This window comes from Takifugu flavidus, chromosome 21, assembly GCF_003711565.1.
Source record: "Takifugu flavidus isolate HTHZ2018 chromosome 21, ASM371156v2, whole genome shotgun sequence".
NCBI lineage: Eukaryota > Metazoa > Chordata > Actinopteri > Tetraodontiformes > Tetraodontidae > Takifugu > Takifugu flavidus.
Genome location: NC_079540.1, coordinates 721679 through 748407, shown reverse-complemented (window position 1 = coordinate 748407; position 26729 = coordinate 721679). Strand labels below are relative to the sequence as shown.

Below are 26729 nucleotides of genomic sequence, written 5' to 3'. Positions count from 1 at the left end.
TCGACCGGCTCAGATTGCGACACTGCGTGCTTGGCGAAGCTAAACTGTTAGCTGACGCTCTCAGGCGTCGGCAGCTTTTAGGCCCGACCCCCCCCCCCCCCACACTCATCCATCAACAGCCTGAATCCATGTCATTGGGCCACTTGTCAGCCCTGGACCGCCTCATTAAACCTGTAGGACGCATGCTACTAATTAGCATTGAACACTCAAAGATGCAATGTTTCGGGCAAATAAAACTGCGTAGTGATTGGAAATAATTCTCCAATATGAATTAAATCACGGCCAAAACAGTCTTGGATTACCAGTATTTATGAGGTCTGATTATCTTGCTGCTCGCTTCCGTGTTGCTCAACTGTGACTATTGATCTGACGACTGAAACAGGAGTGGAGACGCTTCTTCAGATTGTAATAGCATGCATTTTCTGGGTGGGTTGTATCTTCCTTGGTCACAGAGGGCGTCTGGTGGATGTCACCTCTGGGATTGTCACCATGGCGACCACAAACAGACAGGAAAATGGACAGATTCCATTAAACATTTGCATTATCCGTGAAATTCCCTCTCTAAAGACCAGCAGGGGAATTGAAGGCAACATTCTTGCATCTCCAGGTAAAGCATTGGATCCACCGGTAGGATGTATTGATATAAACATCTATTGAGCCCTGCTGGGGATGGGCAGCTAATCTATAAAATGGTTAGAACAAGAACCCATTTTTCAGTTCATCCCCGTTCCCGTCCGTGTGGCGTTCCTTCCTACTGTACCCCAATGCCTATTTTACTTCCTGTAGGAGTTTTATTGCCTCAGTTGTGAGTGATGGATGCGAGCTAGCAGCGGACTCGCCCGCTAAGCTGTGAAAAGTAACGATACCTATCTGGGCGATTCGATAAAAGGCAGTTGGCTCACGTGGGAATTTCATTATCCCGCATAAAGCAGATGATTCTGCCAGCCATCTGGAGAGGTTCGGATATCAATCTTGCACTACATTTGTATCAGCATTCGTATTCAGACATAGAGAACCGCCATAAATACGTCCTGATCCTGTCGTGCTGGGTGGAGGATGTTTATTTGGGCCGTATGAAATATCTGACGACTATTGTTTATGATGGTTTTGGTTCCAATAAATCCACGCTGGTTACTGGAGCTACAGCCCAACATTGCTAATTATCTTAGGGAAACAATGTCAGCTAGCTTGTTAAAAGTAGATCTTCAGGGGAGACGGACGCAATGCGGCAAATGTTTGTCTTAATCAATGTTCAGGTGTTAGTTTTAGTGCAACTGCGACGCCATCTCCAGACCTCCGGGTTCCTCTGGCTTTTTGTAACGCATGTAAATGACGTGGCCATCAATTACAGTTGATGGCGCGCATGTGGCGCGCATTTATTCATGAAGCTGGTAAAACCTGCTAATTGTATCGACCGGAGGCATCCATCATTGATGCTGTTTACTGGATTAATGTAAATCCGAGCGGTGACACGCGCGCTTGTGTTCCGTCGCCAGCGATCGCTAAAGCACGCGAACAATCGAGGGAATGCGCGCATGAATATTTAAAAGCATTGCACTGCAACAGTTCTCCATTTCTGACCTGCTGCAGGATGTTTTCTTCCTGAATATGTGAACATGCCTCATATTTACTAGATCACTGCTTTTCTGATGTATGAATCGGAATTAAACATGGTCTCTGGCGCTTTTTTGGCAGCACTCTGCTACATAAATATTATCTCTGCGCCCCGACTTCATGCTGCTTCCTGCTCTGTCCGCTTGCTCCTGTACATTGGGGAGCTTCTATTGATTTCTCAAAGACCGTCCTGCTGTTTCTTCAGCTCAATGGAATCACAATTTCAAGGACTGAGCCTTGTGTCTTATGGTATGGATGACGACCTCCGCGTTTGTTGCCATTCATCAGTGGCCCCGAATTACTGAACATCTGATATCTGGAGTGTTGTGAGTCGTGCCAGTCACACTTTTAATTAGATTTATTTCTCAAAAATTGTATTATTTGGTCTACATGGACAAAATGAAATGCTGGGTGAGCATCTTGAAAGAGCTGTTTGGAGGCAAAACTTAAAATGAGCAACATCTTTAATGGAAATTGTCATCAGAATTGAGATAAACTTCCTGTCTGGTCCCTAAGTAAAAGGGTTCTGCACAGTAAATGAGCACATCTGTCTCAGTCTGTCAGAAGGACTTCTGGAATATTTCTTCATTCACAATATACAGGATCCAGGCAGAAATTTGCTAAAAAAACCCATCCATCTGCACACACACACACACACACACACACAGACGATCGATCTTTTTGAACATACTCGTGATACAAGGCTACTTGCTGCGACATCCTCGACATCAAAATAAACCCAAACGTCTGTTTGATCTGCTGAATTATGCCATCTTGGTCAAATTCTCCCACTCAGTCTGTTGCGGGGGGGGAGGGCATTACGTGGCGAATCAGCGTTTACGGGCATTTCTGGAGGCGTGCATGCCGGTCGTCGTGAAGGGGTGGCCGGGTCATGACCGCTCCTCTTCCATTGATAGAGGGCAAATATAAATGTCAGCAATGTCTGAAAGAGAAAAGCGTTCCAGGCCAGGAACAAGCTGTGGCAGATGGAAAAAAGGGGTTTCAAGCTGCATTTAGGACGCTCCAAAGGAGGTGGTGGGGGGGGGGGGGGGGGGGGGGGTGTTGTTTATTCTGCTGATTGAAAATTCCCCTTTTTCAAAATTGTTGATTTTCAATGCATTTCATCCACAGACTAACCTCGTGGTGCACCCCCAGGTGGTAAATATAACATCAACAGACCCTTGGCGTGCAAAGAAAATGTGTAAAAAAAAAATTATGAATAAAAATCAATGACGTACAAAAGATTCTGATCATCAGAGGCCCTGAAAAGGCATCAATTTATCATGCAGCGCAGTGCGGGTGATGCGTATTATCTCGGGATCATCTGGGCTTTGCAGGAATCTCAATTTGTTTTCGTACAGTACACAGTGAATTCCCATTCTGTGTCTGTGGAAACACCAGGCTGAATATATTAAACAGAAGGCTCCGGCAGTGGTGTCACGTCGTAGAGTCCTCCCACCACAACAAAGGCAGCCCGAGAATAATGTTTCTGCCAATCCACTTCTTTTATTTAGGGGGTTAATTGAAATATTAACGCAGGCGGCTGCACGCTGGAGATGGAAGGTTCTAGATCTTTTATTTACACAGGGCTGTCATCCGTGTCGCCGGTTCCCGTGTTCGAGCAACTGGGCCGCAGATGTCCCTGGGCGGTTTGTAATGCGGAGGGGATGCAAGGAATTTGTGTGAATTAATGAGAGTCATATAGAGAAGACATGTTGTTTTTATGGGAGCGCCTCTAAATAATTCAGGGACTGAAGAGGAGAGCGAGATTGAGGTGACAAAGCTGTTGGGGATGGAAGGAAATGATGAATGGGATGGAGCAATCAGCAGATAAACAGGCAGTGAAGAGGGAAGGAGGGCTCGTGGGTGGACGCGAGCGGATGCTTCCACTGGAACAACCTGGACTCACGTCGACCCGCCTCCAAAAGTTCCAACTTTCCTACATCTGACCCGTTTGCTCTTTTGCACCGTCGGCTGACAAGATGCGAGATGAATCGCGCTGATGTGCGTCCGCGTGGATCGCATTTGCGGCTGTGCGTGCCTCTGAGACAGTTGTTTGGGTCTGCTGGCTGCGGAGTCAAAAGGAACACGACAAGCGCGCCGAGAACGCTCAGGCGTCCTCCGACGGTCGCGGAGGTAGGGGCCTGCGGAGGATGGGGGGGTTGGGGAAAAGGGGCGCGGGCGCCGGGAGGCCATGTGCCGCTCCTGTCACATGTCTATTTGGCACGGTAGCAGGCGCGTGGCAGGCGGGCGAGAGAAACACCACCCAGCGGGAACTGTGGGGGTTGGGTGAGCGGGAAAGCTGGCGCTTCCTCCCCAGGCTTTGTCAGACGAAGAAGAAAATGAAACTGAGGGATAGATCTGCCACCAACAATTAGGGTAGTAACACGCTCGGTGGGAAATACCTACATCTGAGCCACAAACCGGGCTTGCATCTATAGTATCGTCCCCATACGACAGTGTTTTTAAACACATGGCGAAAAGGATGTGTAGAAAATCCAAACTTTGTGGCTATGGTGGAGTAAATTAGTCCTCGGGGCTGCGTCACACTTTGCAGCAGTAGGTGATTATACGGAGGTCCAGTATAATCTGTGCGCCATTATTTTTGGACTTGATTATTCACTCAATCATAACCCGATCTGAGTCACCGCCGCTCAAAGTCCTGCATCCAGGGCGACACCGTAATCACCGCCGCAGTGTTCTCCCTCCACAATGGAACGTGCAAATGTGTCAAAACCATTCAAAGGTCCATTGTTCGCTACAATTTCACAACGCATTACATCCTGTAATTGTAGCTGGCAGAACCCTGGCGCTAACTAAACCACCTAGCCTACTCACTCCCTCACGCTTAAAAACATGTCAGAAATGCCACTGATGTTTATTAAAGTGTCCTTTATGTGGGAAAATCATGCGTGAGGGCTACCTGTTAGCATCTGTCAACACCAAACACCATGTTGAAAGATGCTGTTCAGCATTTAGTGATGAAGCAGTTAAGTTGCTCTTAAAGAGCTGAAATAGTGCTAAAATGCTCTAATATTGGTGGTTTTACCTGAGGAGAGGCAGGAGCTTTGAGAGCAACCCCTGTGCACACATTTACCATTTTCCCCCAACATTTCCAGGAACCTATTTTAAACCAAGTCAATACACTCGTGTGTGACTTTTGCCAAATCTCAATGTTCCAGGTAATTTATTTAAGTGACCTGGAAGAGTATTAATAACTGGACACAAACTGCACTCGCACCGACCCGATACCAGCCCTGGACCAGTCACTCACTGCAGCTGACACACGAGCGACTGAACCCGACATCGCCACCCAGTGACCATGCTGCAGAACCACCACGTGCTGAAACGACCCAATTCTCCATGTCTTTGAACCAAAACCTCACACGAAACTATTTCAACGATGAATGATTACGTTAGGATGGTGGTGAATGATGGAATGGTGAACGATTTTTGTCGGTGTTGTGTTTGGAGTCCTGCTCATGCTGCACATATGCTCAAATATGCTGAACTAAGTCGATATCCGCATCACCTGCATCAATGCAGCCACCTGATGCAAAATCTGGGGACTTTTTCATGTTCGTACTTTTACAGACGATGCTGCTGTGTTTCCTAATGGTCAGCTAACACAGAGTAAACAGCCGCTCTGCTTCGATATCTTAGTCCGATCTGTCCCGTGCCCCTGTCCCTCATTAAAAACAGCTGGTGTCGTTTCGGTCAAGAAACGGCCGCGACTCAGATTCGGCAGAGTTACACCGAAAAAAGAGCAGGAAAAGCAGGAAACACAAAAACTCAGGACGAGATTTTATTTCTGATCAGCGGAGGCACTTCCCTTTTCTTACCCATCAGCCTCTCCACCACATCCCTCCATGCCTGCTGTTTGATCCCCAGGGCAAACAACAGTTCACACTCATAATACAACCCCCCCTCCCCATTCCCTCGTTTATTTCTCCCTCCCCATCAGTACCTCTGCCCAACAAAAGCATGGAGACGGCTTCTGTCATGCATGGTTATTGTGCGCCGGAGGACGTTTGTGTTTAAGCCGGGGACCCTGGCGCTGTCAGGTCCCCTGATCTTTGTGTAACAGATTGATAAACCTCAAGAGGAAGCCGCCCGTTTCGGCGCCGCCATCCGAGGGCACTGACACATTTGTCACCCGCTCGTGTGCCGGACTTGTTGCGCTGCTGTTTAATACGCTCGGAACCTATTTAAAGCAAACACTCGCTCAGACAAAAACCCTTCAAAGTGGAAACAATTTGCCGTCCCTCACTCGTCGGTCGGAGCCTGTGAAAAGAGATTTCTTGGGCTTAATCCGACGGAGGCATTAAACCGCAGGGAGTGGGGGGTGGTTGGGAGACGTGTGAGAGTTGGGGCCATCTAATCTGTCGATTTGGCTCAGAGAGATTAAGGGTTATGGTTCAGAGTGAAAACGAGAGCAGCCGGACCAACGAGAGGACGGGGGACAGTGAACGGAGACCAGACACCGGAGGGGGAGGAGGGGGCCCGAGTGTTGCCAGGCTTGGTCTCAAATTTTCCTCTTTTTCGTGGCTCCTGACTTCCTGCTTGATTTAAACCCTCTGAGTGACCGATGTCAGCCGTCTCTTGTCCATGAATGACTCCGGAGCGGGGCGGAATTCCTTTGCGTGAACCTACTATGGAAGGATATTCCCAGGATTCTCTCCCCGTTGGATCCGGAGGAACCTGCAGTCGAAGGTCTCCCCCCTCTTCCTTTGACAGCCCTATTTGTCTTGCCTGGTCAAGCCTTTTCATTTGGCTCTCAGCGGCTCATGCTAGCAGCAGCTGTGAGGTTTATTTATAGCAGGGATTCAGAGCTCGTTGCTCGGCCCGGTAAACGCAGCCTCTCCGGCGTTCAGCCCTCACCTCTTTACATCATCCCCCTAATTCTCTTTCTTTGCTTTTCTCTCGACACTCTAATAGGCGTACACAAACACACGAGCACATCTGTACACATGTGTACACACTCTTGCCTGTACCCTGTAGCAATATCTAATTGGGCTTCCCTTCTGTAGGACCTCCTTCACAATACACGCGATGTCAATGGTTCTTCTTGCCTTCACTTGACTCCCCCTTTCATCTAAACCCATGAGTGTGTTTAAAGAACACAGTCGGGCGGCGCACGCGGCTCGCTGGACGGGCAAATCACAGGATGCACGTGGACATGAATAATGGAAATGTGTAATTTTTAAAAAAAAATCTTCTATCTCTCCGTGCCTTTTTGAAGACTGGATAATGAGATGTGTATTTTAACCTGCGGGGCGAAGACAGAGGAAGGCTCTAATGAGCCGGGAATGCTACTAAATTGTGTACTTTGTGAGGGTTGTCTCTGTGTGTACATGGGTGGGGCCGGGGAGGGCGGGGGGTGTCGACGATGTTATGTGTGAAATTTGTAGCGGGGCCCCCGCGCTGCACGATGAGGTGTGATCCCAAGTTTGTGCAAGACTCAAGCAATAAATCAAGGAAGAGGACGAGAGATGGGGGAAGCACCTGAACCCAACCGAAGGGACGCACGCACAAACACAAGCAGGGTGCCGTTCCACACCAGTGGCTAAAAAGACAGGGAGCGCAGCTGACACTGGCGAAGAGGACGAGCCGTAGCAGCCAAGCCCGTCCCGGCGCTGCCGCTGGTTTCCTAATTCGCGACTCATTCTGCGAGGCATTTAACATTTAATAGCAGTAATGCATGGCCTCCCACTGGGCCCGGAGACACAGCAGCAGTGGTTTATTCATCAGACCGGAGCGTTAGCTGGGAGAGTCCAAGTTTAGGCCCAGAGCGGGGGGCGCTGGGAAGGCCTTTGAGTGTGCGTTGTCATGGCATGTTTTAAACAGACGCCGTGAGACTGTCCTGACGGCGTTTGGGTAAATCGCTCTAAAGGCGCATTCCGTTTGGGCTTTTGCCGGCTGACTTCATCATGGAGGGCGAAGTAATTCCTCATTAGTGCGATTCTGCAGTGACAACAGCGCGGTATTTACCAGATGTCCATTACTCCGGCTGACGGGAGCACAGATCGGTGGGTGGCCAGTTTGCCCTTGCCACCGGCTCTGCCCGTTCAAACATCCGCGAGCGGAGCCATAAATTAGTTGCGATAAAGCCAAAAAAAGTTCACAAACCAACATGCTGGAATGGTCGTCAGTGTTCACGGTCTGTTTGGTAATAAAGTTTGACACCTGTCTGGTGCCTCGGCTTTAGATCTCCACAGTGTTTTAATGGATTTATATTTTTGTGACACCAGAGAGATGGAAGGGATGTCAGATGAGTGGGAGTCAGCCCCCAGAACGGGCTGATTCACCACCAGACTCCCATATGTACACGTGCAAGTCAATGCATGGGCATTGAGTCACCTCGCCGTCTCCTCTGCAAATAGGAAGAAGAGCGCCAAGCTGAAGGATGGATAGTGGGATTTTCCTGTCACTTCTGTGACAATGCATGTAAAGGGGGTTCACTTTTGAAAGTGAGTCATTCAGGTTCTTTCAGATCCCATTACAAGGAGGCGGTTCTGCATGCGGCTAACGCTAGGCAGCTTTTTTCGCGTGCGTTGGTGAAAATCCCGAAGAAGCAGTTTCCTCATTATTGACAACTCCCCAACTGAATTGTGGGACCTTAAATCATTTCGGCGAAGCTGCGATTAGATGGCTTTGGTGTGTTGTTGCGGCACCAAAGGAAACTGAACGGACCGTTTATTTTGGCTAGTTTTGTCATAGCGTAAATGCTCAGGAGGCAGGCTGCACTAATCCGACATTGAGGAAAAAAACGTGATTGATTATTCCCCATGCAGGAGGGAGCCTCGTGTAGGCCTACTGACTAATACATGCTCATTACAGATCCCTTTTAAGCTCATTCTCTTGATTTTTAGATGTTACATGTGAAGAAAAACATTTATGGACAAATTTGTCTACCTGATCTTTAGTAGAGAGTTGAGCAAAGATTAGCCAGATTAGCTCTGTAATATCTCTGGTCAGCTAAACTGTACAGATGTGCCCAAGGCGAGCTCTGCTCTGCACTGCAACCAGCAATGACGACGGTGTGAGAGGGGGAGAAGAGCCAAGAAAACATAATCACCAGTGAACCAGAAATGGAGCTGTTGTGCTGCGTTAGCAGTCATCTGATTGTCTCGCGCTAATGAAATGAATCACATTAGCATAGCAAGCAGGAGCCATTTAAGCACGTACACAAAAAAGCGAGCGTCCTCAGAGTTTATTAAAACTTGGATTTATGCAAAACGGCTAACACGCAATACAAAGTTGGGGCGGAGACAATTACACCGGAGGGCACGAGGGTCTTGCACTGATGTGTAATGGGCAACTTATGAACTAAAACTCAATTTACATCCTCTTATGTGCGTTCATTAGACATGACATCATCAGAACTACACAGAAAGTCAATATTTTTTAATGTCACTCATTAAAAAAAAAAATCCAATATTATTATACACACTATGGGGATGTGTGTTTATATATGATCTGGTTTAGCACAGCATGCCAGCATTAAACTTATCCCACAAACCTCCGAATGGATGACTTACCCTCCACAAAACTACCAGCATCTGCAGTTTCCAACATGTTTGGCCCCAAAACAATCTGCTGCCCTCTGCTGAAAATGAAGCATGTTTAATAAAAAGGTTCATCTTGTAGAGGAATGCAACTTTTCTGAATTCTTCAGTAGCCAAAATAGAGTTGTAACAACTTTGCATTTCTTAAATATTTCTGCAGTTTTGCTTTGGTTCGTCAAACAAATCCGACATAACAACATGCGATTTTCTTCCTAAAACTATAAATTCATCATTATAATCAGTTTTTCTTCAAGTCCAAGAGCAGCAGGAGTTTCAATGAATCACGGATAACAAACTGGGTTAAATTTAAACCCCTAATATCAACCCAGAAGAAGAGTCAAACACCCGACAGCTGGTGAATATCGGGCAGACGGTGGCAGAGGCAGAGCGCACAGGTTTAGGAAGAACATTTTGCTTGAGACATACTGAACTTCCTGTTACAGCCACAGGAAGTTCTCAATCTCGCCCGTATTCCTCGCACAGAGGCAGCGACAGAACGCGATGAGAATAGAAACGGCTTCAAGTTGGTGGCGGCGGCTTATTTTAAATATAAGAAAGAAAGAAAGGAAAAAAATCCCAACAGCGACGGCATCATGCACGAATATCCTCTCCCGAAACGAGGGAGGCAGCGGCTCTCCTGTTGCCATGGCAACGGGCTGCTGCAGGCTGACTGAGCGGGACGTGAGCATCTATGCCATTTCCTCGGTGACCGGCGGCGACGAGCCCCAAAACCACACAGTGGCTTTTTTTCCCCACACGCATGTGTGGAAAGCGGGTGAACGGATGGGCGGCTGGAGGTCGTCCCAGCTCTTACTGGTTTCCAGGACAGTCAGGGGCGCGAACGCTCCTGGGCGACTGACGCACCGTCTCAGGAGCGGTTGCCCTCAATTCTAATCACTGCAGCTGTCTGTAGCGCACATAACAGGGGGGACTTTGGGAACACGGGGAGGGGGGACGGCCTGGTGCTGGTTCGCCATCCTCCTGGCGAGATTCATGGAGAGGAGCCAGAGAAAAATGGAGAGTCATGATCCAGTTCTCTCTGCATTCTTCTCTCCCATGAATCTGCCCACGCGCTGCTTTCCGCCCACATCACCACAGCAGTGATGGAACTTCTCTACCTCCTCCCGTCTTGGTCGCCTTCCCACCCTCTCTTCCCTCTCTTCCCTTCATATGCACCCGTTAGCTTTTCCTTTTGTCATCGAGAAAAGTGTCTCCCTACTCTCACTTCCAGGGAAGGACATTTGAAACGAGCCAACTTCTGATCCGCAGCCGTGGAAATGGGTTTCCACTGGCGTCCTTCTCTCTCTCTCTCTGTTTTCTATATAATGCTTAATGCTGGAGATGGAATAAAACAGTGTGGAATGGCTGCGCGGTTCAGTAAATCCCTGTAATCATCAGGGGCAGGTGAAGAGCGGAGCAGTTCTTATCCAGTCAGGGCCACGCTCGGGCCCTCATTAAAGGCCTTCTGGACTGACCTGCTTCCCTGGGGCATTGCCTTTCTACAAGAGACAGATCAAACACATAAAAGAAAACCCTACACACACACATGCACGCACGGACACACACACACACAACACACACACACACAACACACACACACACACACTAAAGCTAAAGCATATTTTACTACAGGGTATCACTTGAGCTTTTATTTAACTTCAGCAAGTTCAGCATGTTGAAACATTTGACTTGTGTTTAGATCAGATTCAACAGTTTGGACACACGGTTGGACCGCATAGGGGGGCGGGCCTTTGGATGGCGTACGTCGCTCTTGTTGTGACGCCACTCACCTGCGCACTCTCTCTAGTTTTTGAGCGGTGCACATGTCTTGCTGCAGAGATATGCAAATGTTGATGACTCTTTTTTCTCCTTTTATTCAAGTTAATTAGTGACAGTTTCCATATTGTCCCTCGTACGTTTTCTAGTTATTCTCATTAAACGGAACATAAGAAGACCCCAGTGCAACTGTGGGTGTGTTTTTGGATCTTTCTTCGACCTGCACACAACCAAGAACTGTTACAACTTAAGAGGTGTTTTTTATGTCATGTTGTTACTTTTGGAAACAAGGTAAATGTGATAGTTGTTACATATGCGCTCCATTTTGAACCATAATGCTGGAATGAGATGTTTAAAGGCTTTTTTAGTGAATTCCCATGAACGTCCTTTTGAACTGTATAAGTCTTTCTCTTGTGTGTTTGGAATATCACCTGCAAAGAAAGCTAAAGGTGGGCATGCTGGGTCCACAGACGGTCCTCATTTTTGTTAAAATTCAGAATTAATTTAACTTTGATTATATCAATCAATCAATCAGTCAGTCAGTCAGTCAGTCAGTCAGTCAGTCAGTCAGTCAGTCAGTCAGTCAGTCAGTCAGTCAATCAATCAATCAATCTTTATCTATATAGCGTCTGTTACAATCAAAATTGTTTCCAGGTGCTTTCCAGAATCCCAGGGCCTGACCCCCAACAAGCAACAGTGGCAAGGAAAAACTCCCCTTTAACAGGAAGAAACCTCGAGCAGGACCAGGCTCTAAATGAGGGGGAACTTTCTGCTGATGGCCGGCTGGATAGAGAGAGAGGAGAAGGAGGGGGGGCAGGTAGAGGAGAGACTAGGTAGAGATCATAGAGATACATTAATTATAATAAACTGCTGGTATAAGAGTAGAGTAGAGTAAAGTAGAGTAGAGTAGAGTAGAGTAGAGTAGAGTAGAGTAGAGTAGAGTAGAGTAGAGTAGATAGCCTCTACTATGATCAAGATGAGGTCTAAATGCTTTCCAGAAATCCAGGGTGTGGCCTCCCCAAGCAAGCAATGCTGCTCAGGAAATCCTCCCTTTTAACAGGAGGAAACCTTGAGCAGGACCAGGATTATATGGGAGGACCGTCCTGTGATGGCTGGCTGGGTACTGGGGAGAAGGGGGGCATAGGGAGAAGAGCAGACACATAGAGCATACATACAAATAATGTGTCGATTTTGCCTTAAGGGAACACAAGAGAGGCAAACTTCCAAAAACAAAGCTCCTTGTATCATTAATGCGCTTTGAGGTCCCCGCCACGGCGCCACGACTCGAAGGAGTCTTTTCCTCATGGTTCTTTGGGCCCACTCTTTCTGTGCCATGTCATTGAGGCTGAATTCAGCTGCCCCAAGCTTCCGAACGCATGTTTAAATAGCCACTCTGAAGTCTTCTTAGGAATGAGCGAAGACAGAAGAACCACGACTGTCGGCGGTGGAGCACTGCTGCATCCTGTTGGTCTTTTAGTTTAGTCAATTTGACACAAACTGGATCGACCTAGTTGCAGTGGGGGCAACGAGGTGAAAACCCCCGGGTGGTTGCTGCGCGGGGGTTTACGGTTTTTGCACCGCTGCAAATCGCAAAGGCTCCAGCACGTGCATACATTGTCTCAAGAGTCAGGAAGCAACACAGGGGCAGCAGAACAGCGCGTTCAGGCCCTCAAGGTCTACTTACTTTTGTACTGTTTCTCGCTTTGTGTGGCGTGTTGCATGTGAAAGGTTGTCGGTTAGCCGAGAAAATAAGGAGCCACTGGGCATTGTGTAGTCAAGAGGTAAGCAGATGTGCGGTTGCCTGACCGCCTGGTAGCTCAGCCGTGAAAGTTTTGGAGAATCCAACCCAATACGACTACATCAACATCCCCGCAGGTCCGAAACAACACCCAAATTAGACCTTCTCTTGCAAATATGCGGTAGATGGAAACACTTTTTGATTTGTCCCTGCTGTAAACTGTAGGAGTGAGAAGAGGCTGCAGCCAGGGTTGGGGTAATGTTTGTAACTTTTAGGGGGAAAATCACAAGTGTATATGTTATATCCTATAAAAAATAAGCTACCAGTGCACATTGTTACAGAGCAAAATACACTTTATATATATTTCCACACACAAATGCACCCATTTTCTTGTTCTTGGCTATATCATCCAGCAGACAAACCGTATCGGTTGATTTATTCATGAGCTTAGGCTCAATACTGGCTTTAAGGCTGTCTTTAAGGTGAGTCTTTTATAGCTTTTCACTCTGACCACATTTGTGGTCTTCATTAATATTACATCTTGACATCCTGACAGACATGCAGCTCCAGAGGACAGTGGCCAAACTAAGTTTTATACAGCTCCAGAAGTTTCTCGTACGCCTTCTCCTTGACATGGACTGATGGGTAAAAAACCAAAACCAAAAAAAGGCTACCTGTCTAGGGCCAACTATTCCAACTGAGTCGTGAACAGTATTGCCTTTAGATGCTGATCTTGACTTCAGGGACATTATGTATGTTAATTGTGAGCAAACCAGGAAACACTCAGGAAACCCAAACCAGACCTGGCTTGATGTCCCACACCCACCCGGACGTCTAACTCTAGCCATTCCAAATAAATAACAAATAAACAAACTAGCTAGACCAGACATCCCTTTGCAGATGAAACTTGTATTCTGGTAGTTGTACTTGTACTTGTACTTGCACGTACACACACACACACACACACACAATGTGTTAGATGATGCAGTCACAAAGTCACTGTCGATGACTGTCACCTGCAGTCCCAGGGGCAGCTCAGTGGTCAGAGATTGGAATGTAGCAGAGGAAGACTATTATTGCGATCTACTTAATCAATAATTTACACAGGAACTCAAAAACCAGCGAGAGAGGGAGAAGAAGAAGGAGAATGAGGACACGGAGTTGATGGTATGGCTAACAGATGCCTAAAAGCAGCCAAAGTCTATACCTAAGAAGTGTTAAAAGCATTTTCTTTTTAAATTTCACATATGCAGTAAGCAAAAAAACCTACATGGTATCAAGCGACAGATGGCCATAGTAAAGAACTGCCAGCGGTAACGTTCCCGCAACCGTGTCAGCCGGAGTCTCGACTGTCTCCCTATTGTCCAGAGGTGCACCACAGCTTATCGCACCTGCGTTTGCTGTGTACCTCCCCTTTCAACCCCTCCGACAGCGAGGTCTACCTTCACAGATACCATCGGGAACACGACAATCCAGTTGATTTCAACCAAACACAGCACACGTGTGGCAGATCCCTGCATTTGAACCTCCCCGGCTGATGGAGAAGTCACGAGCGCAGCTGCCAGAGAGGGAATTTCTACCCTATGTTGTGTTTACGTCCCAGCAGAACCACCTTTGATGGGATTAGAATCACTAAAGATGCGCTTTAGCTGGCCTGGGAAGCTGCTAGCAGGGAGAAATGTGCAGGGATTTATGCATTTTTGATGCGGCACGGGGAGGAGTCAAACTCTGAAAAGGCTACATGACCTACTTAGAGAAGCGTATTCAGACGAGTCGTCTTGTCACAAAAAGAGAAATCTTGCACTTTGTTTGTGCGTGTGTGTGTGTGTGTGTGCCTTTATTCTGTGTGCAAGAGTTGTTTTTCTGTCACTTCTGCACCTGATACCAATATTTGAATTCGAGCTGTGGCGTTGAAAGAACCACGTGATATTTTTTTTATATTTTTCCATCCGAAGTTAAGAGGTACTCTGGATGACTATGGACAGGCATGACACACACACACACACACACACACACACACACACACACACACACACACACACACACACACACACTGGGAATAATAACATCTTCTCCCTCCGTCCTCTTCTGGGGGAAAAAAATGCAATTTTCTTTGTGATATGTCCTTGTAGACAAATTAATTTTCTTTTGCAGTTTACCTTCTTTCTCTTCCTCTCTTTCGCTCACTCCCCCTCTCTCTTCCCCTCGCCATCACTATGGCAACACACTTTTCTACGTCAGCTCCTTAAATGAGGAGGAATCGTTCGATTGCCGGACCTGTCGCATTCCTGCGCCTCCGTCACCCCGCAGCGTTTTTTTTTCTACATCCTCGTCTTTCCGGTCACCTCAATGCAGGGAAGTCAATGAGCGATTCATTAGAACCGACAGGCTCACAGTCAATGCCTTCAACGGGAGTGTTTATTTGGCCCGGAAATTAGCTATTGTGAGACAAAACGCCGACCACCTGGTCGGGCTCTGGTGTGTGCGCATGTCCCCGTGTGTGGTGCACTTGTAGCCCGGTGATTGATGATTGTTTACGGACACCACTGCTGGCATGGCCCCAGCCTATTTGCATATGCATGGCTTGATGAATCCAATGCAGGATGTGCTGGTGTTTGTGTGCGTGTGTTTGTATTTAATACTTATTGAGTATTTTTGTGAAGTGGGGACATTTTGGCTGGTCCTCACAAGTTTGAAGGCCTGTTAGAGGGTTAAGACGTGGGTGTAGGCTAGGGGTAGGGGTAGGGCGCTTGTTGTGATGGATAGGGTTATTATAGGGAGATGGGTAGTTTATTATGTCCCTGAATGTCCCTACAAAGACAGATATAAAAAGATGTACATGTGTGTGTATTGGTCAAATTGGACCTCTCAATATGGAGACTAGTTTTATTTTTTATAAGCAAAAAGTAGGTAGTGAAATGAATATTCCGAATGTGAGCGAAAAAAGGAGACATGCCTCTGTTTTTAATTCCACTTGAATGTCATTTTCATTTATCCTCCACCGCTGTTCCGTACTCCTCTGCGCTCTCCTGTCAGTGACTATTTAATCAGTTTGCAGTTAATGATTGATAAGCACACTTGCTCGGCCTGTAAAGGCAAGCCACCCTTTCAGACCCTACTTTGAAAGGGAAGGGAGTCTGTGATTAGGACGGTAATTGAATTCAACAGAAAACCAAAATGATAACACAGAGAGGATCTGTTCTGATGCGACGCTCGCAGCCATGACCTGTAATAACCCCCAGGGGAGGGGGAGGTTGGACAGAGGGGATCCTTGTATCGCAGATTGAGAGAATGAGAGTGAGAGAATATCAAGAAAGGTGCAGAGCCGGAGAGGTGCTAGGTTGTAAAATCAGAGCCAGAATTAAGTAGGATTCCTTTGATGTTGTTCTTTGGTGTTTGTGGACAGAAGAACGCAGGGTGTCTGCTCGTTTTTGACCTTTCAGACAAGAATCATTGTCAAGATCAGCATCTTTTATAAGTGTCCAGATGATCATTTATCTATCAGGAGGTCGCAAAAACTCCGTTTGGAGGTCGTCACACTGGTGATCCGAAGGTCCAGTAGAGACAATGGCATTGTCACGGCATCCTCACAATTAAAAAGGCTGCAGCACCTCAGTGGTGCAAATACCGGTGCTTAATATGAGCTTTTGCTTCAGAAATCAGGGTGTGGTAGCTCAGTCTGTAGGGGGCTGGGTTGAGAAGTGGAGCTTGGGAGGTGTTCTGGTCATAGGGGTACGGTACCAGGACACATTCAGAGCACCGGTATCGAACCCCCAAATGTTCACAAATGGCCCTGCGATGAGCTGCCAACTCATTCAGTGGTGGACCCCGCCTTCGCCCTTACGCAGTGGTGATAGAATGAAAATAAAAATGTTTGGGTTGTAGAGATGTCACTCATCATTTAATGGTTTCATGATGTTCAGATCTTCCATAGCATCACATTCAAATGTCTCTGATCACCTTTAAGACCAGGTGTGCTGACACTTGCGGCACAATGACAGAATCACCATAGTTCCCACTGTGATTACACTTTGGTCTACCTGACCCTGTCTCTAGTTTGTTCCGGCCGCTGTCGGACCTCGTCAAAAGCACCACAACCTGTAATAGGCTTAATGCACCGTCTGCCCGCCACAGATTGCTAATATATGCTCAATGTGTTCACTGCGATTTTCAAGCCGCCGGCCAATTCTGGCTAATCTCCGCTACGTGAGGGATGCGAAGCGCGTGTTAACTCGTGGGCTTTTGCGCGTGAGCATTTGGGGGGAGATTTACGTGTGTGTAAACAGAGCGAACAGGGCTTGTCACTGCCGCAGAGACATCCAGCGTGATTTATTCCAGCGGCCATCTGAGCTGTGAACGTGATGGATGAATAACAAGAGCCACCATCCAGGGCGAGAGGGAGACAGAGGACAGTCATTGTGACATTGTGGGGGTTTAAAGGCCAATCTGACCCACGAGGAGTCCCTGGGTCCTGCATTTTATTTTATTTTTCTTGTTGTTTCGTGTTGCAGGTTTAGATTAGGAAGGTACAACAGGGGATGGAGGAAAAACAGAACTTCATTATTCTTTTCTACTCTCGATTGTACTTCAGCCGCTCTCAATCAGTGCACACTCCTCTGTATACACCAGGGCCCTCTGTCTAAATGTTACCACAGAGAAAATACTGCTGCATGCTCCAGCCTCGCTCTTCTCTTCCACACTTCCCTCCAACCTGACGCATCTTTTTGGGCATTCTGGAGGTTAACCAGGAGGGCAGTGGGCAACATCCATCCCCAGCAGAGCTCTCCCCTAGCAAGTGCCTTCTGGAAGAGTTCTCACTTTTTAAAGAATACGGTTTATTTATGGTCCGTTTGACCTTAACTGACAGGCAAAACCAACCAAATGAACCCAAGAGAGTTCTCCTTATTAAGCTGATATAGCGTAGCCCAGGACCCCCTAATGAAGATAAATAACATTGGTCTCAAGTTTCCCTTGCCCGGATGCAGGTCACCGGGGCCCCCTCCTGGAGCCAGGCCTGGGAGTGGGGCACTTTGGCGAGCGCCTGGTGGCCGGACCTCTGCCCATGGAGTCCGGCCGAGTCACAGCCCGAAGAGGCAACATGGGACCCCCTTCCCGTGGGCTCACCACCTGCAGGAGGGGCCAAGGGGGTCGGGTGCATTGTGTTTTGGGTAGCGGCCGAAGGCAGGGACCTTGGCGGTCTGATCCCCGACTGCATAAACTGGCTCTAGGGACATGGAATGTCACCTCTCTGGTGGGAAAGGAGCCCGAGTTGGTGTGCGAGGTTGAGAAGTTCTGACTAGATATAGTTGGCCTCACCTCGACGCACAGCAAGAGCTCTGGAAACAGTCTTCTCAAGAGGGTTTGGACCAATGTTCCCTCTAATTTTTCATGTGTCTGAGCAGACACACAAGCTCCCTGAGCACACTGAGGACCACTGTGAGCAACATCAGATGGGTACGCTGTGGCCACACACCAGTATCACGCTTGTTCAAAACCTTGGATCATAGCAAGTTACATGGCTTATTAAAAGAATCAAATGACAGCAGCACATAAAATGAAAAAGACAAAAATCTTGTTGTTCATGAGATGTGTACTATGTTATATGTGAGAGTCCTGCTTTAACCATAAGAAGAGTCACTCAGTTTCACCGCTTGTTCTTCTATTTGCACATAGTCCGACAACCATTCCATCTTAAAAGAACCGCATTTCTTTTTTACTTTGGCTTGATGAGTGGATGTGCCTCTGTTTGTTCGTTTCGCCATGATAAGGGATTAGCATTTGCGTCTCTTAACTCCGCTGCACTGTTGTTAGCTAGCTAATGTGCACGGCGAGTAAAGGCAGGGCACATATGCAAACATTGTCAATGCTGATTGGCTGCGTAGCGTAAGCGAACTGTATCGGATTATTGGCTGGACACCTGTCGCTCATTGAGTGCGAAATGGTACAGAAAACAATATTACTGGTCTAATTAACTAGATTATATCAGTTCTAAAATTAGATATTAATTAATACGTTTCTGTTGAATTTTATTTTGTGCGCTGCATAGATTTTCTTGTGCGCTGAGTATGTGCAAGCAGTGCGCGATTGCGCAAGCGCACAGCTTAGAGGGAACATTGGGTTGGACTCTCTACCACTCTGGAGTTGCCGATGGTGAGAGGCGGTGGGCAGGGGTGGCAATTCTTGTTGCTCCCCAGCTCAGTGCCTGTACAGTGGGACCTCTACTTAAGAACGTCTCTACATGTGAATTTTTCAGGTTACGAATCGTCTCAACGGGAAAATATTTCCTCTTGTTACGAAGGAAATTTCAGGATACGAAGGTCAAAAATATGCTACCGCTGCTACTCGCAGCTCGCAGAGTTTAGCGAACACAAACTTGCTTGTAGCTGCTCTGCCATTGGCTATCGCCTAGCATTTTTCTGTCATCCTATTGACTAGGAGGGACGTCAATCTGTACAAGTTTATGTGTATCCCAACGTCGCCTTCGTTTCACTTTTATTTATTGTGGGTGTTTGTATGTTTGTCCATTAGATGGCGGTGTTACCACAAGTGTTAACGTTCAGTGCTAGTAATGATGGCTAATGTAAGATTAGCCTGTAATAAAGTTCATTTTGTTCCTTCAATGCTCACATTGGCAATAACAGTGTGACCTGGAGAGGTGTGATTGGGAAGAGAGGCCCCCCTGATCTGAACTTGAGTGGTGTTTTGTTATTGGACTTCTGTGCTTGTCTCAGATTGTCCATAACAAATACCTTGTTCAGGCATAAAGGTGTCCACATGTGCACTTGGCACCAGGACGCCTTAGGCCGCAGATCGATGATCGACTTTGTGGTTGTGTCATCGGATTGAAGCGGCTGACCAGTGCTGTGGCCGCAAGGTGAGGGATGCCGTCAGACTGAAGAAAGAGTCGTATCGGGCCTTACTGGCCCGTGGGACTCCTGAGGCAGCAGATAGGTACCGGCAGGCCAAGTGGAGTGCAGCTACGGCTGTTGCCGAGGCAAAGACCCAGGCATTGGAAGAGTTCGGTGAGGCCATGGAGAACGACCTTCGGACGGCCTCGAAAAGGTTCTGGACCACCATCAGGCGTCTGAGGAGAGGAAAGCAATGCACTGTCAGCACTGTGTATAGTGGTGATGGTGTGCTGCTGACCTCAACTCGGGATGTTGTGGATCGGTGGAAGGAATACTTCAAGGACCTCCTCAATCCCACCAACGCACCTTCCAGTGAGGAAGTAGGGCCTGGGGACCTGGGGATAGGCTCTCATATCTCCGGGGCTGAAGTTGCCGAGGTAGTCAGAAAATTCCTCGGTGGCAAGGCCCCGGGGGTGGATAAGATCCGCCCAGAGTTCCTTAAGGCTCTGGATGTTGTAGGGCTGTCGTGGTTGACTCAACTCTGCAACATCGCGTAGACATCGGGGGCGGTGCCGCTGGATTGGCAGACCGGGGTGGTAGTCCCTCTATTTAAGAAGGGGGACCGGAGGGTGTGTTCCAACTTTAGAGGGATCACACTCCTCAGCCTCCCTGGTAAGGTCTATTCAGGGGTACTGGAGAGGAGGGTCCGCCGGATAGTCGAACCTCGGATTCAGGAGGAGCAATGTGGTTTTTGTCCTGGGTGTGAAACAGTGGACCAGCTCTACACCCTCAGCAGGGTCTTCGAGGGTGCATGGGAGTTTGCCCAACTAGTCCACATGTGTTTTGTGGACTTGAAGAAGGCATTCGACCGTGTCCTTTGGGGGGTCCTGTGGGGGGTCCTCCGAGAGTATGGGGTGTCGGGCCCGCTAATACTGGCCGTCCGCTCCCTGTATGATTGGTGTCAGAGTTTGGTCCGCATTGCTGGCAGTAAGTCGAACTCGTTTCTGGTGAGGGTTGGTCTCCGCCAGGGCTGCCCTTTGTCACCGATTCTGTTCATAATTTTTATGGACAGAATTTCTAGGTGCCGTCATGGTGTTGAGGGGCTCCGGTTTGGTGACCTCAGGATTGGGTCTCTGCTTTTTGCAGATGATGTGGTCCTGTTGGCGTCATTGGCCCGTGACCTCCAACTATCACTGGATCGGTTCGCCGCCGCATGTGAAGCGGCTGGGATGAAAATCAGCACCTCCAAATCCGAGGCCATGGTTCCCAACCGGAAAAAGGTGGAGTGCCTTCTCCGGTCAAGGAGGAGATCCTGCCCCAAGTGGAGGAGTTCAAGTACCTCGGGGTCTTGTTCACGAGTGAGGGGAGAATGCAGCAGGAGATCGACAGGCAGATTGGTGTGGCGTCCGCAGTAATGTGGACTCTGCACCGGTCCGTAGTGGTGAAGAGAGAGCCGAGTCAAAAGGCGAAGCTCTCGATTTACCGGTCGATTTTCGTTGCTACCCTCACCTATGGTCATGAGCTTTGGGTAATGACAGAAAGAACAAGATCACGGGTACAAGCGGCCAAAATGAGCTTCCTCCGTAGGGTGGCTGGGCTCTCCCTTAGAGATAGGGTGAGAAGCTCTGCCATCTGGAAGGAGCTCGGAGTAGAGCCGCTGCTCCTCCGTGTTGAGAGGAGCCAGATGAGGTGGCTTGGGCATCTAGTTAGGATGCCCCCTGGACGCCTCCCTGGTGAGGTGTTAGGGCATGTCCCTCCGGTAGGAGATCCCTGGGAAGACCCAGGACACGTTGGAGAGACTGTGTCTCTCGACTGGTCTGGAAACGCCTGGGGATCCCTCTGGATGAGCTGGAAGAGGTAGCTGGGGAGAGGGAAGTCTGGGCTTCTCTTCTTAGGCTGCTGCCCCCGTGACCCGACCCCGGATAAGCGGTAGAGGATAGATGGTATGGGAAAAAAATACATGGATCTCTGGATCCGACCTATTGGCCATTCTGTCATTGCTACATTTTGCTGCTTCTGGCTCATGTTTTTCTTTCCTGGTGCAGAGTCAGAGAAGTTATTTGATATTGAGAGGATGGACGCGTCTCCCCTTTAAATGCTAAATGACGACGGGGTCATAGATGTACGGCATGAGGGGGAGGCAGGGAGAGGTCGGGGGCTTCTGTGCACGGGATGGATGGAGGGGGACTGTGTCAGCGGTGCGAGGCCACTTCACAGCACCCTACGAATGAACCCAGCAACCCTAACCCTTTGCTCCAGCTTTATACGGAGCAACACATCATCTCATAGAGAATCCGCACGCACTCTGAAGAGATAGCTGTGTGTGTGTGTGTGTGTGTGTGTGTGTGTGTGTGTGTGTGTGTATGTGTGAGGTGGGGAGGTGCAGTAATTTACCATTATATGAGGGACAGGTGCAGCCGCCTCTGTTTACAGCGTTAACAAGGTATTTCATCATGGTTACCTGTAGCCCGGCGCTGTGATCACCTCTTGTTACAGTCACACACATGCACACACAGCACTGGCCTGGACACACAGACAAACCACCCCCCTCCAAAAAAAAAACCTTAACAGTTTTCACGCAGGCAGGCTTATGTGATAAAATTATAGACTTATTCATTTACTATCACATTCTGCCTTTGTTTGTATAAAAAAAGGACCTTAACGGACATTTATTGCCAAAATAGGTGTTCATATTATGCCCCCAGGAAAAGGGACCAACGCTGCATGGGGACAGTCACAGTATTTATGTAAGGAATGCAGATAATGTCACGGCCACAGTCTCCTCAGATTTAGCATCATGCGTGATACAACAGAGTACAATAAGAACAGGCTAATGTCTGAGAGTGATTACATAGTAAACAGAAGATCCATCCCAGGCGCTTTGTGTGAAGGTCAGGCCACAGGTTGAGAGGGACGCATTGAGAAGCTCCAGAGATAAGTTCTTCCTTGTCCAGCTGTCCCATAAGTAATATCTGCTGAATGGTGACAGTGAATCCATGCTCCGAAATGTCAAGATTATTAAGGGAGATATATGTTTTTACCAAGTGTCTGTAAATATACTGCCATGAGGACCGGCCAACATTTCCTAATTTTCCCCAAAAGTCCTCTCTTGGCAGGTGAAATGTGCATACTGGTCCTCGCTAGCATCTACAAGAGCACACACACGCACGCCTCGCTTGGCTAAATAGATTACTGCCATTGATCTGATCCGAATGGCTTCCAAATGCCTTGAATTAGATTTAAGACAGAGAAACTGTAGTATTTCTTTTGAGTGAAGTCCAAGCTAAGTGCTACTGGACTTTGTAGCCCTTTCAGAAAAAGCTCTGAAATTTCTTGAAAAAGTATATTTTAAATGATGGAGCATTGTGGAGCTGTGGGGCACTATAATGGAGCTGTGGTGTGCTCCACTGTGGCCATTATGTACGTGTGACTTTGTTGCTGCACATATTCAGAGCTGAAATAGTTCAGTTGGGAGAGCGTTAGACTGAAGGTCTAGAGGTTCAATCTCAGGTTTTGGCAGCATGTTTGGGTGCCACAGTGGCTCAGTCTGTATCAGAATGAGCTGGGGACGTTTGAGTCCTGGTTACGGACAAAACATGATATTTTCAGCGCTTTGCCGAGATGCCCATGGATTTCACATTCGGAAATTAGCACAATTGCTCCATCTGGGGCCTTTCTGTGAGCAAAATGAATGTTCTGAGTAATTTTCGGGACAGGAAATGAGGTGAGAGGTTTGTCTGTCCTGTAACATGTCCAAGATGTCTCCGTAACTGCTGGGATAGCCAGCAAATGTATGGATGGGTAGGGCGGGAACATTTGAATCATTTTATCAATAGGAGTGTCCTTATAAGCCTTTAACTTTGGATCCTAGATGTTCAGCTTCAACCCAGAAGGGAGCTCAGATCAGGCCAGAATGGGGGCTGATCAAATCCAATCACACACAATCCCCAGAGAGACAAAGAAGCGTTTATTTAACCACCTTGGCTATCGTCATTGCTGCTATTATCGGAGGTGATTATTAAAGATGACAATAGAGTTGATTATACTCACCACGACTCGGTTACCAAGTAACAGCCCAACCAAGCACCTTGTTATAGGATCGTCTCTTACACCTGCTGAAGTGGGGACCCCCAATGTGCCTAATCACATCTTTCTCCACAAACCTTATCTGTCTGACACCAGCCAGCCCCCCCCCCCCCCGACCCCCACTGATACCAGCTAGGGTTAAATTATTGTTGATGGCCTTCAGTCAAATATGACTTACGTGCTTAAAATAACGGAGCAGACATAACAAAGAGCGCAGGTGTGTGCAGCTCCACCCTGCAACCATGACACAGGCAGAGCTCTTAAGGGGGTTACTGGCCGATCTCAACCTACAGTCATACACGTCCACTTAGAGGTCTTGTTCCTGCCCGATTCGATTTTCAGTTTTTCAATCCGCGCAGCCGTTTGGCAGCAGATCTCAGTACGCCGCCGGCTTACGGCTAACAAGGTCAAGTAATTCCGCAGCAGAGATGGACTGTGTAAGAAGACACACACTCACACACTCAATCCTACCTGCCATTCAGTCGGGACCAGTGGACCAGTGTTTGATGGTGTTGCTGGGGGGGAGAATCGGTGATTCAGGGGAGAATCGGTGATTCATGAAAAAACCAAAAACAAATCAACAGGAAACATGCAGCGATCAATTTGACCCAAATCGGAGATTTCTTTTTCTTTTTTTCCCCATCTCTCATTTCTCTGTCCAACGGTTGCTATGGCGATGTGAAATAGCTGCACCATCGTTGGATGAGGGAGGGAGAGAGGGAGGGTTCTGTGAGTTCTGCAGCATGTCAGATACGGTTCACACCTGGCACCGCAATTTCAATAAATAACGGAGAAATGAATGAACTGGTGATTACTGAGAGATTGTTTCTGTCAGGGCATCGGTGAACAAAATCAAAGTAATCTTTAATGTAGTAAATGAATTAAAGGGATCAGACATAAACAATTCTTAATAATTTGGCAATAGCAGATCAACATACACGCAACGTAGCTACTGCAGTGGTTCAGAAAAAATGCTCTTCTCTTCCTCCCGGCAATTCTGATTGAAAACTGCTGCGGACTTTCCATGATTTCAGCCACCTGTTGGACTCAGAAAGCGGTGGCGCCTCAATGAGGGACTGCAGAGATCTCGGCATTGATCTGGAAAACTGTGTTAGCGGTTTGACTGAGTCGGGAAAATCACTCAGAGCCCCTCTGACACAGCTACAGGCCCTGAGATCAATGGTGTAAACGGCCCGGAGTCGATGGCCTCCCGCCTCGGACGGAACACCTCAGATCTTTACCGAGGGGGCGGAGCCTGCTGGAAGGTCACCTGACACAGAAAGACAGGGACTGACAGAGGGAGGGAGTGCTGAACCGACAAATGCTCACATGGGATGGACTATCAACCCATCCAGGGGTATACCCTGCCTTTGTCCACACGTGCGCCTTACCAATGACGCCAAAAAGGGGTAAAGCAGGAGGCAAGAGACAAACGAAGAGCAACTGCAAGGCCAACAGAAACACGAAGTTCCAGAAGGACTGAATCTCCACCGTGCCATATTATTAACTGCAAAAGCAGTTAATAATAAGACGGTGACCTGAAGAAGGCGATCAAGGCTGAAACATCCAAGAGACACCAAACCTTTGTATTCATGCACGCAGCAAATATGAGGATATTTTGAGAAAACCAGAAATAACCTCCCCAAAGAGACCAAAATAAAATCTTCCGCGATTAGAACTCAGGATTAGTGTCCTAAAACTGAACTTTGCGAGTGTTTAAGTGCCGCTCTGTTCTTGTGCCTGTCTCTCTGATCCCGGCTCTCTTCTCATCTACAGTGTGACAACGCCAAGGGGCTGAGGGCCTTCTTCGACGCCATATGCTACGGTCCCAAACACCTGATGATCTTTGGTGGCGTCTGCCCCTCCGTGACCTCCATCATCGCAGAGTCCCTGGAGGGCTGGAATCTGGTGCAGGTAGGATTAAGGCTGGCTGTGGGTTGTGAGGCATTTCTAATGGTCACAGGGGTTCTTTAATAATCTATGTAATAGTCTCCCAGTTGGACATTAACATGCAAGAAAAATGCATTTCAATCAAGCTCTTTTGGTTATGCATGAGGAAACACATGTTGTGTCAAAGGTTATGATGTCTAAGGTCTTTTTAAAAGGACGTTTTTCATGTAGCCACGGCTGAACTGTGGGTTTGATCGCTAATTATCTACATGAGTTATGCTGAATTATTCTCCTGCATATCTTGATTCAGCTGCCGTGTTTCTACTGAGCAGCTGTCGGTGTTGCCGCCGAACTACTGGTGGTCTGAGTCACCACTGCTCGCCATTTCTTTCACTGAAATGCCTCCCTCCAAAACGATACGCTTCCATTTTCCAACAGCACAGCAAAAGTCGGTCAGAACAGATAGCGAGCGATGCTTTTACTCGGAAGAGATGAGACAATTCGGGGGGGGTGTCGGTTTTGAATGCAATGCCACGTTGTCCCTGCTGTCAGTTTGCGTCGCTTTGTGCTGCCGTTTTGGCTCGACGTATTCGGTCGTAAATGAAGTGTCTGGTGGGGTGACGGGTAAGAAGAATAGCTGCGTGTTTGTGGTTTAGCAGCGTGTTTTTGTGCATGGGCTTTCCTCCGTGTATCAGAGTGTTTGGCTTTGATTGCCCGAGAGAAGAGCAAAGGCAAACTTGGGCTCTTCAGAACACTCATCATGGTACAGCGTGTTCCCAAGAGCACTTGAACACCCTTGTCTTTTGCTTCAAAGGCTGATACCAACAAATCCTTTCCTGATATCAAATATTACGCTGTACACACACACACACACACACACATCCTCATAATCCTACCATTGTGGTAGCATACCTCAACCATGTCTCAACCATCAAACGGTCCTTTGAAGTTGTGGGGACCAGCTATAATGGCCCCAGTTTGCAAAAATGTCCTCACTTTGCTGGTAGAATGAATATTTTGGTCCTCAATATGTAGCAAACACATGGACACACACTGACACAGACACAACAGACCAGACAAGAAGATTTAATCAGGAATTCGTAGCTCTTTGTGGTAACTAGAATAAGGTCACCTGTGCATCCAAACAAATGTCTGAAAGGTGCCCAAAGTAACAAGCTCCCGATGAACTAATATAGCATTTCCGTCTAA

At 47.8% G+C, this 26729-nt stretch overlaps 1 protein-coding gene across 1 annotated transcript in view; it reads left to right on the top strand.

The window, feature by feature from the left end:
- Positions 1-26729, top strand: part of gabbr2 (gamma-aminobutyric acid (GABA) B receptor, 2) — a 103730-nt gene that overhangs the window by 7086 nt on the left and 69915 nt on the right. Inside the window, exon 2 of the mRNA XM_057021561.1 lies at positions 25407-25544. Within this exon, the coding sequence (XP_056877541.1) occupies positions 25407-25544 (138 nt within the window). The remainder of the gene's footprint in view (positions 1-25406; positions 25545-26729) is intronic.